The 15981-nt window shown below is 37.8% G+C and overlaps 1 protein-coding gene across 2 annotated transcripts in view; it reads right to left on the minus strand.

Annotated features, from left to right (window-relative positions):
* SNX27 (sorting nexin 27) overlaps window positions 1-15981 on the minus strand; it is a 90028-nt gene that overhangs the window by 25086 nt on the left and 48961 nt on the right. For both annotated transcript variants that reach the window (XM_037143665.2, XM_037143666.2), the window contains exons 3-5: window positions 10935-11127; window positions 6514-6578; window positions 4823-4927 (exon numbers count right to left, since the gene is read on the minus strand). In XM_037143665.2, the coding sequence (XP_036999560.1) occupies window positions 4823-4927; window positions 6514-6578; window positions 10935-11127 (363 nt within the window). The remainder of the gene's footprint in view (window positions 1-4822; window positions 4928-6513; window positions 6579-10934; window positions 11128-15981) is intronic.

Genomic DNA, 15981 nt, shown 5'->3' on the forward strand with positions numbered 1-15981 from the left:
ATTCATCCTACATTTAACATAGGCTGTTAACGTGTACAAGATCTGTACCTCTGGTTCTTGAACTTAAAATACTGTATCGATTTTGTTCACACTTCACAAATTATTCTAGTGATTACTCATTAAATGGAGAACCAGATAGTGTATATCTGCTGGTGAGAAACAATATGAAGTACGTAGTACCAATTATCAAAATAGCTGAACTCAAAATGAATCAAATCTCCAGAGAAAAATTCCATTTATAAAAAATATAGGGAGGCAGCCCTGGCCAGGTGACTCAGTTGGTTGGAACACCATCCCATGCACCAAAAGGTTTCAGGTTTGAATGCCAGTCAGGGCACATACTGAGGTTGAGGGTTTGATCCCCTGTCAGGGCACATAAAGGAAGCAACCAATCGATGTATGTTTTTTTTTCTCTCTCCCCACATCTTTCTCTCTCTCAAATCAGTAAACATCTTCTCAGGTGGAGATTTAAAATGTTTTAAAATTTTTTAATGATAAAACAGAAAGACATACTAAATGACACAAATAGGTAAAAGAAACAAACAGATAAAATTTAGAATGTGGGACATTCCACAGGACACAGACCCAATTTCTGCAATAAACCAATGACATGGAAAAAAAAGCTGCGGAAGGGAAGAGAAACTGCTCTATTCTAAAACAAACAAAAAAAACAAATATGACATAAAGACCTTATTTAGATCCAGATTTTAATCTACCAACTATAAAAATTTATTTTTTGATAGTTAGGAAAATTTGATTGTTGATTTATCATTAGTTAATACCAAAGAAGTACTGTTAATTTTGTAGGTTTGATAATGGCTTTGTGGTTATATAAGAAGATGTATTTTTTAGAGATGTATACTGAAATATACACAGATTCAATGACATGAAATCTGCTTTAAAATATTTAAATAAAGGGAGAAAAAGAATGTATCATGAAAATGTGGAAAAATCTTCATGACTATTAAATGAATGATGAACAGACAGAGGTTCATTGTTACATTCAGTTTTCATGTATGTTAAAAAGTTTTTTACAATTACGAGTGGTGCAGGGGTTAATCAGAACCACTACCACTGAGGAATTCTGGCCAAGATGGAGGCACAGTAGAAACCTTTTGCTTCCTTGCACAACCAAAAGGAAGATAACAACCAATCTAAAATCAATAAATAACCAGAAGCACCAGAAAATCAAATTGCGTGGAACTCCAACAACTAAGGAATCAAAGAAAATATCAACCGGAACAACTAGACCAGTAAGAACCCACAGCCAGGTGAGTGGGGCCGGATCAGAAAAACCTCGGTGAGGTGGCAGACCACGAGCGTGGGGCTGGCTGAAGGCAAAACTGAGACTCAGAGTTGACTGTGGACTACAGCGGTTGCCACGGCAGGAGAAACTCCCAGTCTCACACGAGAGTTTGTTAGAAAGTGGGCTAGAAATGAGCAGGTAAGCTGCACTGTTTCCTCTCTGGCCCCTCACACACAGGCAGTGCCACAGCACATCAAAGAGGGTTGCCATGCTCTGGTGAATAACTAAGGCCGCACCCCCTTACAAATTAACAGGTGCCCCAGGACAAAGAAATATGACCCAAATGAAAAAACAGAGTAAAACTTCAGAAATAGAACTGAACGATGAGGGGATAGCCAACCTATCTGATGGAGAATTTAAAGCCCTGGTAATCAAAATGCTCACAGAACTGATTGAGCTTGGTAAAAAAATGAAAAAACAAATAAAAGATACCCAAAATGAAATAAAGCAAAATATTCAGAGACCCAACAGTGACAGGAAGGAAACCAGGACTCAAAACAATGATTATGAACAGAAGGGAAAAATAAACATCCAACTGGAACTGAATGAAGAAACAAGAATTCAAAAAAGTGAAGAGTCTTACAAACCTCTGGGACAACCTGAAATGTTCCAATATCTGAATCATAGGGGTGCCAGAAGGAGAAGAACAAGAACAACAAACTGAAAACTTATTTGAACAAATAATGAAGAAAAACTTCCCCAATCTGGCAAAGAAAATAAGACTTCCAGGAAGTCCAGGAAGCCCAGAGAGTCCCAAAGAAGTTGGACCCAAGGAAACACACACCAAGGCACATCATCATTAAGTTACCCAAGATTAAAGATAAGCAGAGAATCTTAAAAGCAGCAAGAGAAAAGGAGATAGTTACCTACAAAGGAGTTCCGATAAGGCTATCAGCTGATTTCTCAAAAAAAACTTTGCAGGCAAGAAGGGGCTGTAAAGAAGTATTCCAAGTCATGAAAGCCAAGTACCTATATCCAAGATTACTTTACCCAGCAAAGCTTTCATTTAGAATAGAAGGACACATAAAGTGCTTCCCAGATAAGGTCAAGTTAAAGGAGTTTATCTTTACCAAGCCATTATTATATGAATGTTAAAGGGACTTAAACTAAGAAAAAAGATAAAATAATATATAAACAATAAAATAACGAACTCACAACTATCAACAAATGAACCTAAAATAAAAGAAAAACAATAAAGACAAAAACTAAGCAAACAACTAGAACAGGAACAGAATCAGAGAAATGGAGATCATATGGAGGGATTTCAGTGGGGAGGGGGAAGGGAGGAATAGCAGGGGAAAGGTACAGGGAAGAAGAAGCATTATTAGTAGACATAAAATAGTTAGGGAGAGATAAAATAAATGGCATAGGAAACACAGAACTCAAAGAACTTATATGTACAACCCCTGGACATGAACTAAGGCAGGGGGAATGTTGGGGGGGCAGGGCGGAGGGAGGGTAAAGGGAGAAAAGTTGGGAAAATTGTAATAGCATAATTAATAAAAAATACTTTAAAAAAAGAGGATTTCTGCCAAGATGGAGGCATAGGTGGAAACACTTTGCTTCCTCGTACAACCAAATCTAAAAACAACAAAGTTTTAACAATAATAAACGCAACTAAACCACACAGAAAACTGAACGATACGGAGTCTGAAAATAACGAACCGCTCAGCTAAACCGGTGAGAGGGGCGAAGCCAGCAGTGGAGTGGGTTGGGCAAAAAGATCCCCCTGACCTGCGCGCAGGTGCGAGCTAGCTACAGGTGGACCCAGGGAAGATGCAGTGAGGCTGGATGTCTGCAGTCGGTCGTGTGCAGTGTGCAGATAAACCAGTGAAGAGGCGAGCATTGAGATAGATCGCGCAGGCCCCGGAGGCACAGGGCAGTGGGCTCGCACATTTTTGCTCAGATAAATAGGTGGGGGCGAGCAGTGAGGCGGACTGGGCAAGCGGAGAGGAGCGCCATTGCTCCCTCTCTGACCCTGCCCCCACATACAGCATCACAAACCAGCGACCTGGGTGGTCCCACCCTGGTGAACACCTAAGGTGCCTCTCCTCATATGTAACAAGGCACAAACAGATCAAAACATGGCTCAAGAACAACTCAGAGCCCCAGAGCCAATAAATCTAAGTGATGAAGAAATAGCCAAACTTTCAGATGCACAGTTCAAAACACTGGTCATCAGGACGCTCACAGAACTGGTTGATTTTAGTCACAAATTAGAGGAACATATGAAGGCTAAACTAATTGAAATGAACGGTAATACACAGGAAATCAATAGTAATGGAAAGGAAACTCGGACTCAAATCAAGGGAGCAGACCAGAAGGAAGGAAAAAAGGACCAAACAGAAAAATATGAAGAAACAAGAATTCAAAAAAAATGAGAGGCTTAGGAACCTCCAGGACATCTTTAAATGCTCCAACATCCAAATTATAGGGGTACCAGAAGGGGAAGAGGAACAGCCACCAGTGGAAAACTTATTTGAACAAATAATAAAGGAGAACTTCCCCAATCTGGCAAAGGAAATAGACTTCCAGGAAATCCAGGAAGCTCAGAGAGTCCCAAAGAAGTTGGACCCAAAAAGGAACACACCAAGGCACATCATAATTACATTAGCCAAGATTAAAATGAAGGAGAGAATTCTAGAAGCAGCAAGAGATAAGGGACAGTCACCTACAAAGGAGTTCCCATCAGACTGTCAGTGGATTTCTCAAAAGAGAACTCACAGGCAAGAAGGGGCTGGAAAGAAGTATTCCAAGTCAGGAAATCCAAAGACCTACAACCAAGATTGCTCTACCCAGCAAAGTTTTCATTTAGAATGGAAGGACAGATAAAGTGCTTCTCAGATAAGATGAAATTCAAGGAGTTCATCACCAAGCCCTTATTATATGAAATGTTAAAGGGACTTACCTAAGAAAAAGATAAAAAAGATGAACAGTGAAAGGACAGCAAACTCACAGTTATCAACAACCACACCTAAAACAAAAGCAAATTAAGAGGACAGCTAGATCAGGAGTGAACCATACAAATGAAGATCACGTGGAGGATTAGCAACAGGGGAGTGGGAGAAGGAGAAGGGGGGAAAAGGTACAGAAAATAAGTAGCGTAGACAGTAGATAGAAAATAGATGGGGGGAGGGTAAGAATAGTAGGGGAAATACAGAATCTAAAGAACTTGAGACACGTGTTCATGAACTAAAGGAGGGGGGAATGGTGGGGGAGGGGTGTACAGGGTGGAGGGGAATGAAGGGGGGAAATAGAACAAATGTAATGGCATAATCAATAAAATAAAAAATATATTTAAAAAAAAGAACCACTACTACCTAGGATATATATTGTACCTTCTTTAAAGGAGGACAAAGTAATTTCATATTAACAATAATATCAACGATAGTAGCTAACATTTAATAAACTTATGTGCTAGATACTCCAAGCACTTTTTATGTGTAACTCATTTAATCTATCTTCCTTAGCTTTGAACCATGCAATGTCAAGTCTACTTGTTCAAGTTTACCTTACCTGATATACTTGGTCTGTAGTACTGTTCTTTTTAACCCTGACTGTAACTGTTGTTCCATCTGGTAAAGCTACTCTGAGCTCTACATCAGACACACCATTGTAGTTCTAGGGAGAAAAGACACAGAGAAAGATTTATGACTCAGCATTCTTCCTCCTTTTAGTAACACACTAGCTAAACAACAACCTAAACATGGGATAGAAAGAAAGTGAATTCTAATGAAAATGGGAGAAAAGATACCTTATAAGTCAATACATTTACAAGTCATTAAGCTGACTTTAGGGTGCAGCAGAAGTTAATCTTTTGAACAGGGAGGAAAGAAATATGTTGAAGTCAAAATGTTCACATTTTAGAACAGGAAATGTGTGAAACAGTTTAGGTCAAACACAGATGAGATTTTTGGCCTATTTTCAAACATTAAGAACTTACAAATAAACAAAGACAAGTGAAAGCAATAGTTTCTACCAATATTCACTGAGTTCATACGGTTAGGCATGTTAGATTGGCTCAGGTAGTATCCCAAATTTCTTTCTGATTCCTGAAATAACCACGACACCTTTCAAAGAAAAATGAATGATACTTACAAATCAGAGTTGGTCTGATGCCCAATTTTCTTCTAGCAAAGAGTTAACAATTCTTATCCTCCTTAATTCAAAAGACATCCTTCTTTTTCATTGCTTTTGATGATTAACACATTCCTCTAACAGATTTTTTGACTTTGTAATTTTTATTAGAGAGAAACAGTTATTTAAGAACAGGTCCATAGACATTTACCATTAAAAAAATACTATTCTTTTCCTAAAACCACCCTAAGTATTATTTTGTTTAAGGCCCTTGTCTACAATAAAGTTATAATCTAGTTGTAAGAAGTCCTATTCATATAAAATAATGTGGATAACACACTAGTATAGTAGCATCACATATTCATTCTTCTATCTAGTAATATTTGTTAATTTATTAAGCATCTACAATATCCTTGACACTGTGATAAGGCACTGGGAATATAAAGATGATCAAGACTTAGCTCTTGTTCTGGAGATCTCATGCACAGCATGCTGACCACAGTTAACAATACTGTATTATATACTGAAAAAAGAGTAGATCTTAAGTGTTCCCCTATGGATGGATAGATGGATGGATGGATGGATGGATGGAAGGAAGGAAGGAAGGAAGGAAGGAAGGAAGGAAGGAAGGAAGGAGAAAGGAAAGGGAGGGGTAACCAGGCGCTAAATATGTTAATTAGCATGATTGTGGTGATCACCATGATGTACACATATATCAAAATATTAAGTTGTACAGCTCATATATATATATATATATATATATATATATTTCCTATTTGTCAATTATACCTCAATAAAACAAAAAAATGATTTAACTCTTACCTACAGGTAACTCAAACTAAAAATATAAAGTAATAATCTGGTTATATGTATAAACATCAGAGAATGAGATAGCAGCAAGGTAATAACCAAATGGTAATGACTGCCAAAGTTCTTGGTGGAATGAAGTATCAATGACTTCAGTAACAGGGAAGGCTTCAAAGAGAAGGTGGACCAAGCACTAGATCTTGAAGGATAAGCAAGATGTATTAAAAAAGGAAGTTGAAAAATAGACATTTGCTATAATTGGTATCTTTAATTTATTTTCCCCCAGAATGAGCCAAGAGGTCACTGTAGGGGTAGTCACTTACCTCGTCTGATTCTGACAGGAATTCTTGCATGATGTCACTCTCACCAATGACTCGTATTGAGCATACTGTACAAAACAAAGACAGAATCTGGCATGAAGCTCTAAAAACAAGAATATAAAGTCAAGTACATATCAAGGTTTAAGTGTAAATCATTAGTGCCAGGCAATGCTGAGGTAGTATGTCATCCCTAACATACAATATTTTAAGACGTGACAAACATTCCTATAAATATAAACTAGAATGGAGGGATAACAAAATGTATAAAAATGTAGCTTGCAGAAAATATTAAATATAGCCAAAGGAAGCTGCCCAAAAGAGGAGGAATAAAAATTCAGCAGTAAAACTTTGTGGTCTTGTACAAACTATTAACAAGCTATACAACAGAGCATGGGTAAGGTCAATTAGAAATAAACCAAACACAAAACTGAAATACCGAAGGAAAAATATCTACTTGGCCTAGAAACAGGCCAGCCAGACCATAAACATTTTTATCAAAGTAGTAAAAGTTTATTGTAGACTATCTGCAAAATTCAGCAAAACATTAACAAGGAAAAAAACATTAATTTGGTCATATCCAAATAACTACTAACATTCAGCATGCATCCTTCCAGATTTCATTCTATAGATATTTGTATATTTTTTAAATTATACATTTTGATTATGCTACTATAGTTGTCCCATTTTTTCTCCCTTTGCCCCCCTCCACCCTGTATTCCCTAATACCTCAGGCAATCCTCACTATTGTTCATATCCATGGGTCATACATGTAAGTTCTCTGACTCCTCCATTTCCTTTACTGTACCTTTTATCCCCATGGCTCTTCTATAACTATTTGTACTTCTAAATCCGCTCACCTCTTCACCCATTCTCCCACACCCCTTCCATCCAGCAACCATCAAAATGCTTTCTTTATCCATGATTCTGTCTGTTCTTCTTGTTTGTTTAGTTTGTTTTTTAGATTCAATTATTGAGAGATATGTATTTATTGCCACTTAATTGTTCACAGTTTTGGTCTTCTTTTTCTTATGTAGGTCCCTTTAAAATTTTATATAATGGTTTAGAGATAACAACCTCCTTTAGTTTTTCCTCCTCTGGGAAGTTCTTTATCTGCCCTTCGATTCTAAATCATAGCTTTGCTGGGTAGAACAATCTTGGCTGTAGGTCCCTGCTTTTCATGACTTGGAATATTTACTGCCAATCCATTCTGGCCTGCAAAGTTTCTTTTCAGAAATCAGCTCATGATCTTATGGGAACTCCCCTGTAGGTAACTAACTGCTTTTTTCTTGCTGCTTTAAGATTCTCTCTCTTTATCTTTAATCTCTGGCATTTTAATTAGGAAGTGTCTTGGAGTGAACCTGTTTGCGTCCATCTTGTTTGGGAATCTCTGTGCTTCCTGGAATTACATGTCTGTTTCCTTAACCAAGTTAGGGAAGTTTTCTTTCATCATTTTTTCAAATAGAATTCCAGTTTCTTGCTCTTTCTCTTTGCTTTCCGGTACCCCTATGATGCAAATGTTAGAATGCTTGAAGCTGTCCCAGAGCATGCTTACACTATCCTCATTTATTTTGGATTATTTTTCCTTCTTATTGTTTTAATTGGTTGGTTTTTGCTTATGTTCCAAATCACTGATTTCCTTGTCAGCTTCATCCATTCTATTCTTGTTTCTCTGTATATTGTATTTTATTTCAATTAGTGTATCCTTCATTTCTGATTGGAATTTTTTATGCTGTTGAGGTCCTCATTAAGTTCCTTGAGCATCCATATAACCACTGTTTTGAACTCTGCATCCGACAGAATCTGATAGATTGCTCATCTCCATTTTGTTTAGTTCTTTTTCTAAAGTTCTGATCTGTTCTTTTATTTGGGCCATATTTTAGTCTCCTCATTGTGGCTGCCTTCCTATGTTTGTTTCTATATATTACGTAGAGCTGCTATGACTCCCTGTCTTGGTCGTGTGGCCTAAAGTAGTAGGTATCCTGGAGGATGCAGTAACACAGCTTCTCCTACCACCTGAGGTGGGTCCTTGAAGCTCGCCCTTTGTGTGGGCTTGAGTATACCTTCCTCTCGTAGTTGAGCCTTGATTGCTGTTGGCAGGTCAGTGGGAGGGATTTACTCAGGCCAGTCAGCTGCGAGGATTGGCAGTGATCACTGACCAGCAACCTCTGCTGTCTGTGAAGGATCAGCTGTACAGGGGTACGGTGGTGGTGCTCCAATGTGATCTGTAGCTGTCTACTGGGTGAGCAGGCTCTGGAGTTTCCCATGTGGTGCAGGCCAAACTCAGCACCCAGTCATGTTCTCCCTAGGGCCACCCTGCATGAGCTATAAAGCAATCTGAGATGGCTGCTACTTGTCCTGGGCTAGAGATTTCCAGGTGAAGCTAAGCTGTGCATCTAGGCTGGCTGTTGCTAGTACCAGGCCTGGGAGCACTTAGCAAGAAGTACAGGATGTTGCTTATTTGAGAGGACAGGAAGTTGTGAAGCATGAGCCAAGACCAGCCATTCATATGGAAAAGTCATGGTTAACAGTTTGTTTGGGCCCATAAGTTGGGTGGGATAGAATCTCAGGGAATCTCCAGGGTGGGGCAAACAATGTTAGTCGGTTGATGGAGTCTCAGATATGGCACTCAACTGCTGGCTCTGTGGCTCTGTGGGGGAAGTACTCAGAAAAGGGACAATGGCCTCTGACCACCTTTCTGTCTGGGCCAAAGCTGTCCCCCAGCTTCCCCTGGAAGCCAGACACTTCGGTTTCTCCTTGTATGCTGCTGGTGCCTCTCATGCTGCTACCCTGGTGCTATAGCTCAGAGGAGTGAGTCTGAGTAAGTCTCTGTGTGGGTACTTTAAGGGGAACTTCTTGGGACTCTATAACTTTTTTCCATCGATTTCTCTCCCTGCTATTTTTTGCAGCCAGAAATTGTGGGGACTTTTCTTCCTGGCACTGAACTCTGGACTGGGAGGCCTGGTGTGGGCTGTACCTCCTTGCTCCTGAGATATCCATCCCAAATTTTTATCCACATAGATGTGGAACCAGCCCATTTTGCCTCTCCACCCCTCCTACCAGTCTGAATGAATGTGGTTTCATTAATTTCGTAGCTGTCTGACTTCCATTCAACTCAATTTCTGACGGTTCTGGGTGGTGGCTGTTCTACATGTTAATTGTAATTTTGATGTCATTGCAGGAGGAGGCGAGCCATGTTTACCTATGCCACCATCTTGACTGGATGCATTGAACAATAAACATTTAAAGCCACTTGAGAGTAAATGGGTAGGTAATTTAAGTATTAAGCTGAGCAGATTCCCTTACCTCACTAAGCTGAACTGCAAACAACAATGACAAAAACGAGGGAAGGAACAAGGAAAGCAGACAAGTAGGTAGTTAATTGTCTAAATCTAAGAAAGTTAATTCCTGACACTTTCATGAGGATGACAAATTACACTGATGATTTTACGTCATTTTATTTTAAAAATATATAACATTTCTTATTTCCCAAGGGCTATGTTTAGAATCCATTCCAGGTTAGAAAAAAGCTAAAAACAAATGGGGAATTTTCACTATTCCTATGGGGGAAATAATTTTTCTTCAGGAATAAAAACCTCTACCAAAGTTTTAAAAAAATTCAACTAGGTCAATTAGTTCTTACATAATGACACAGAATTATTAAATACCACATAAAACCATCATTCTATTAAATTAGTATTTTAAAGAAAAGCCAATTGCACAGATAGCAAAGCATGTTAATTCTGTAATGTAGTGGAGCAAGGTCTCTTCTCTGAGCTACAAAATGAACTATCTTATTTAGGAGATTCTGTTATTTTACCCAGCTGTCTAGATAAACAAATGTTTCAGCATCCATATCCACAGATTCCTTATGTATTTTTAGAAGTCCTGAAATAACATGTAAGTTTAAATATAACCTATATATAACCTATATATAACCTAAATATAACCTGAAATAACATGTAGTTCTACCTATAACCTGCTTAGAACAAGGGGACTTTAGATTACCTACAACTCAATAAACCTATCTACAGAAACATGCAAAAGGAATAAGAAATTTTCAAGTAGGATATGCCAGAGAATCACTTATTTCCCAAATCAATTCAGCATGCCCATGAATCAGTCTGTACGTGTTTGCTGGAAAATAATATAACCCTGTAAATAAAGGTCCTTAATAGATCAAAAACTAATAATCATTTTTCTATTGTTGTTATGTGCTCAGTGAGTCAATACAATAGGCTATTAATCACTGTACTGGACACTTCCGTCTTGGCTTCAAAGATCAGATCATTCAATACCTATTGTCAGAAATTTGACTTACTTTCACTACTTCATTTCAGGAAGCTTCACTGTGCAGTTTTGGAGTTGCAACATAAACCTAGATCCTATGTCTACTCAAGACAATAGAGTTTAATAGGTCAGTTTACCTTTTTCTAGATATTCTTCCAACCCTCGCCGCCGGGCATCTAATTGCTGTTCTGATAAAGAGAATGGCCACTTCCCTGGAAGTCGGGGAAATGTAAAGTTGGCAAACTCTCTCTTCAGGTTCTGGTGTAGGATGGCAAACTCCCGGTACCGCTTAGAACACAGCTGCCTCCCTGCCATGTAAACATTGTATACCTGGTGAAGGCAAAGAACAAAAAACTCCTATTTACTATAAATTAAATCACAAAATCATCAAAAGTCAGACTCAGATTGATACTGGTGAGTTATATGCTGCTACACCCCTAACAGAATATTTTCAAGGTTATTGTAAAGTTAAGACTTAAATAAACATGCCAGCAATCACACAAAAGAGGGCTACTCCCTTAAAAGAAGCCATAATCTTATTTTTGCTATTAAAATTACCTCCAACATACAATTTTAAAGATCTTCAAAGGCAATTATCAGCTTTTAAAAAAAATTTTTTTATTTACTTATTTTTAGAAAGAGGGGAAGGGAGGGAGAAAGAAAGGGAAAGAAACATCAATCGGTTGTCTCTCACACACCTCCAACAAGGGACTTGGCACGCAACCCAGGCATGTGCCGACTGGGAATGGAACCAGTGACCTTCCGGTTCACAGGCCAGCGCTCTCAGTCCACTGAGCTACACCAGCCAGGGCCAATTATCAGCTTTTAAAGGTAGATTTTCTTTTCAGAAAGCTAAGTCATCCAAAGCCGATGTGGTAAATACAGCACACAAATTTGGAGAGAGATGTAAAAAGCTAGGTTTAATTTTAAAGCCATGTTGATATTTGTGTGTGGCCCAAACTTCCAAAGAAAATATCTACAGATGAGATAAGCAATAGTGGCTTTTTTTGTTATCAGGTGGATTTTTGTAAAAACTCCTTTCCTGAAGTCAGGTCACCCTAGTTTTGCTCTTTTCCCTTCCATCAATAAACAGGGTTAACAAGAAATTAAAGAATAAAGGTACTGGAAGAACCTCCTCATAATAATAAAGTTATAATCGTCATGAAGAGATAGGTAAAATTTTGTTATCTACTGCTGACGGAAGCATGCCAAGCTTCTAGAACAGGACTTGGCCACGCAGTGCGCACTCAGCAGGTATCTGATGAAGAAACGATTATGAGCATGTGCAGCTGAGTGTGGCCGTATAAAAGAAGAGGCGGACCGCATAACTGAAAACATCAACCAGTCTAAGTTACTTTGTGTTCTCAGAACACATCAAATAATGCAGAGATGGGTTTGGCAAAAATCATCCAGAACTCCAAATGTATTCAAAAACAGGTCCTATCTATTCATGTTATCAAGAGTTAATCACTGAGAACATATATGCCAAAGCGTTTGCTTCAAGTTTAAGGAGAACCTTTTCCATGCTTCTGTGATTTAGGAAGCATGAATTAAATGTGAAAATAAAATAATTTACTCATTCAAATCTCTCTCACAACTCTCCTCCTCTAATCCCTCCCCCAATTAAAAGCAAAGCCTTAGACTATCAAACAGGCTCCAGAGATGTGTATGATCCTGATCAATGAGTTTTCTTCCTGTGATTTTCACATAAATTTGTATCTCATTATAATGGATGCCATATATCACCAAATATTGTCATCACTGCTCTCTCCTAAAGGAAGGTAATCTCAAAAAGCCTCACTAAGTCAATCTAGTCTTGTATACTTACTTCTCAAACTAAACTTTCCAAATTTCTCAATAACATCACCATTCCTTTGCTTAAAAGCAAGAGCACAACCCTACTGGTGTTATAAATCAGCCTGAGTGCCCCACACAAGGAAGGCAGGCAAGTAAAACTAGCTGGTGAAATTGCTGGTTCAAAGATACTTTCCAATGTCTTTTTCTAAGATAGAGTACAGGAGGTCTTTGATAATGCACAGGATGCATTTTCTCAATGGTAATCACTTGAGTGATCGCAGGTCCAGTAAAATAGTTCGTAGCACAAAGAACCCTACAATGTGAGAGGCCTTTGTGACAATTTCAACAAGAAACCCTAAAAATAGATTCAACTCACAATTTCTTCATAAGGTGAGAAGAGTAACATGAAAGAGCCTCTTAGCCCACCCCCCATTTAAATGTGAAGTCAAAGGAAACAAATATAAATAGGATGCCTGCCTGAAAGTTCAGTAATGCTTAGTGCAGGTAGAAATGGCTTCCACAAGACTCAAACCATTTTTAAATTAACTGTACTTAGCAAATGAGAAACATACAAAAGGAGATCATAACAGAGACTGCTTTGTTCTTCACTTGTCCTTAAAATTAACCAAAATCTATTAGTATTCATATCCTTGGCTTGGACATGCTCATTTGGAAAAAAAAGGAAAAAAGAAAAAGACTGATTCACTTAGTCCCCACTGAGGTCCTCAGCCTAAAAATCATGAATATATATGGTCCATGAGAAATACAGTCTCATTACCAATGAGAATGTCCATCAAAAATACATTCTCTGAACTGGAAGGGGAACATAATCAAATAGGAACTAAAGATATACCCAGGCAGGCAGTGGTTCTGGAATATTTCCATCTTAATTTAAATCCTCAGACTGGTTTGTTCATGGAATTAGATGAATTTAGTCTAGCTTGCAAAAGTACATTCAATTTAAGGATCACTGGTCATTCTCTTCTCCAAACGACCACATCCTATAAAACTTCAAGTTGGAATGTTCAGACTGCAAAGCCAGCTGTTTGAGGGCAGCAAGTTTTGGCTTTGACATACTCTTTGCTTAGTTAAACCCCAATAAGATACATGGGATTAATTATGGGTGGGGGAAGCATAAAACTTATCTGATCAGTGATCTGAATTTTTCCTCTGTATTCTGCAAGTCAAATTTGCAAGATTCATCTTTGAAATAACTTCAAAATTTCTCAATATGTAAATGTTAAAAACCCATGCCACGCCATTTCTCTCTCTATCCTTATGACTTAGTTCTACAGAACAAAGGCCAGAAGATGGTAACATTCTTGCAATATCTGAGCTTCACAAAAAAATGAAGTCCCAGATGTCAGATATCTTGTTCTGGTGTTGGTTCCTTAACCTGCACCTACAGATTTCTTAAGGCTTTTAAATGGTAATCTCCCATATGTAGATTCTGAATATTATAGTGTTCTCATTTTCTCAAACCACTAATAACCAACCCACAGCAATTGTACCACTGAATACACAGAAGAGAATCTCCTTATACAATGCAAAAGTAATTAGAAAAAAGGTAGAAAGATGACAGTTTGGCTGCCATCTATATTGGCTATAGCAATATCATCCAAGTTCAGCTTCCAAATGTCAGACAGACACTGACCTGGTTCATGCTGTTAACCACAATATACAAAAAGATGAATCTTCTTTGTACAGTATGACCAACAAATTGTTTTCAATGCCATCCTGCTAATTCATCTTATTTTTAGCTGAAAGTTCATCTTCAGAAGGACATGTTATTTGCTATTTACAAACTGCTTATAAGAGCAAAAGGAATACAGCACTCAGCTGATTTCTGTGTGAAATCCATGATATCCTTAACTAAGAAATTCTTCCCAAATGCTGAAGTATTTATGTAGGCTCCTTCTTGGAAAGCAAAAACCAGAAAGGCAACAATATGCTCTCAAATGACTTAGGTTTATTGTGCGTGCATGTGCATTTTCCCTAACATGACTCATAAATGGTCTCTATAACTTTTTCTTTAATTGGACCTCTGGTGTACAGAACTAGAGTAATCACAACCCATGGTTCGTAACAGTCTCATTATGATGAACTCTTTGTTTGAATATTTGATTAGTTATTTTTAATCTTATAAAACGTGACTAAAAGCTAAAACCTTTACAGTAACTTATTTCTAACCAGATGGTCTGTCTCCATCCCATCTCCCTGCTTCCCTAACCCTCCAAATTATTTTCATACTCAACCATGTTCATCATCCCTTTGCTTGTCCTTTTATTGTTTCTCCTGTATTTACATGTTACTCTTTTTATTTTTTATTTTAATTTTAAGAGGTAGTTTAGTTTTATAAAAAGGTTACATGCAGAATGAGACCACTTGGGACTTATTTTTTTCATTAGTCTCATCCATAATGTCATATATCTTTGTGGTTTATTCTGTTGTATATAACAGTTTATTGTTTTGCTTCCTAAAAGTCTGTTCTTCCATTGACGCGCATTTGGATTGTGTGTTTTAGCTCTTCTGGACATTTGTATACAAGTCTCCTGATGTACATGTGTAAGAGATTCTCCTAGCTATATACCTGAGAGTGGAACTACAGAATATTTAGTCTAAGAAGATAATACCAACTGTAATCTAAAGTAGTTGCATCAGTTTATACTCCTTTCAGTAATATTAAAAAGATCCTCTTAATTTTTGCCGGTGAAATGCGTATAAAAAATTTCTCACCATGGTCCTAATTTACATTTCTCTAATTACTACTGATGTTGATTATTCCTTCATGTATCTATTGTCCATGTGAGTAGCCTTTTCTGTAAAAAACCTATTCATATGTTTTGCCCACTGTTACACTGAGTTTTTGTGCATTGTTCATTGATTGTCAAGCTCTTTATATGTTCTCGATATAATTTTTTCATATGTGTGTATTGTGAATACCTCTTCCTAGGGTATAACTGTCTTCTCACTTTGAAGTATCTTAATTTCAAGAGTCCAATTTATCAGTATTTTTATGAGCAATGCTTTCTGTGTCTTAATTTTGCTATCCCCATAATCTAAAAGGTATTCACCTATACTTTTTACTAAGAGGTTTTAAATTTTTGTCACTTAAGTCTTTAATCCATCTGGAATTGATTTTTCTATACAGTATGAAGTAGAGTTCTATTGGTATTACTTTGAAGCCAAGAATTTCTTTTTAATTTTTATTTAATTTTAGAGAGAGGGGACGGGAGGGAGGAAGCGAGGAGGAGAAACATCAGTGTGCCAGAACATCAACCAGCTGCCTCCTGCAGACCCCCAACTGGGAACCTGGCCCACAACCCAGGCATGTGCCCTGATCAAGAATGGAACAGGCAGCCTTTTGCTGTGCAGACTGGCGCTCAA

Source organism: Artibeus jamaicensis, unplaced genomic scaffold (genome assembly GCF_021234435.1).
Source record: "Artibeus jamaicensis isolate MK-2021 breed Jamaican fruit bat unplaced genomic scaffold, CSHL_Jam_final contig_1715, whole genome shotgun sequence".
Taxonomy (NCBI): Eukaryota; Metazoa; Chordata; class Mammalia; order Chiroptera; family Phyllostomidae; genus Artibeus; species Artibeus jamaicensis.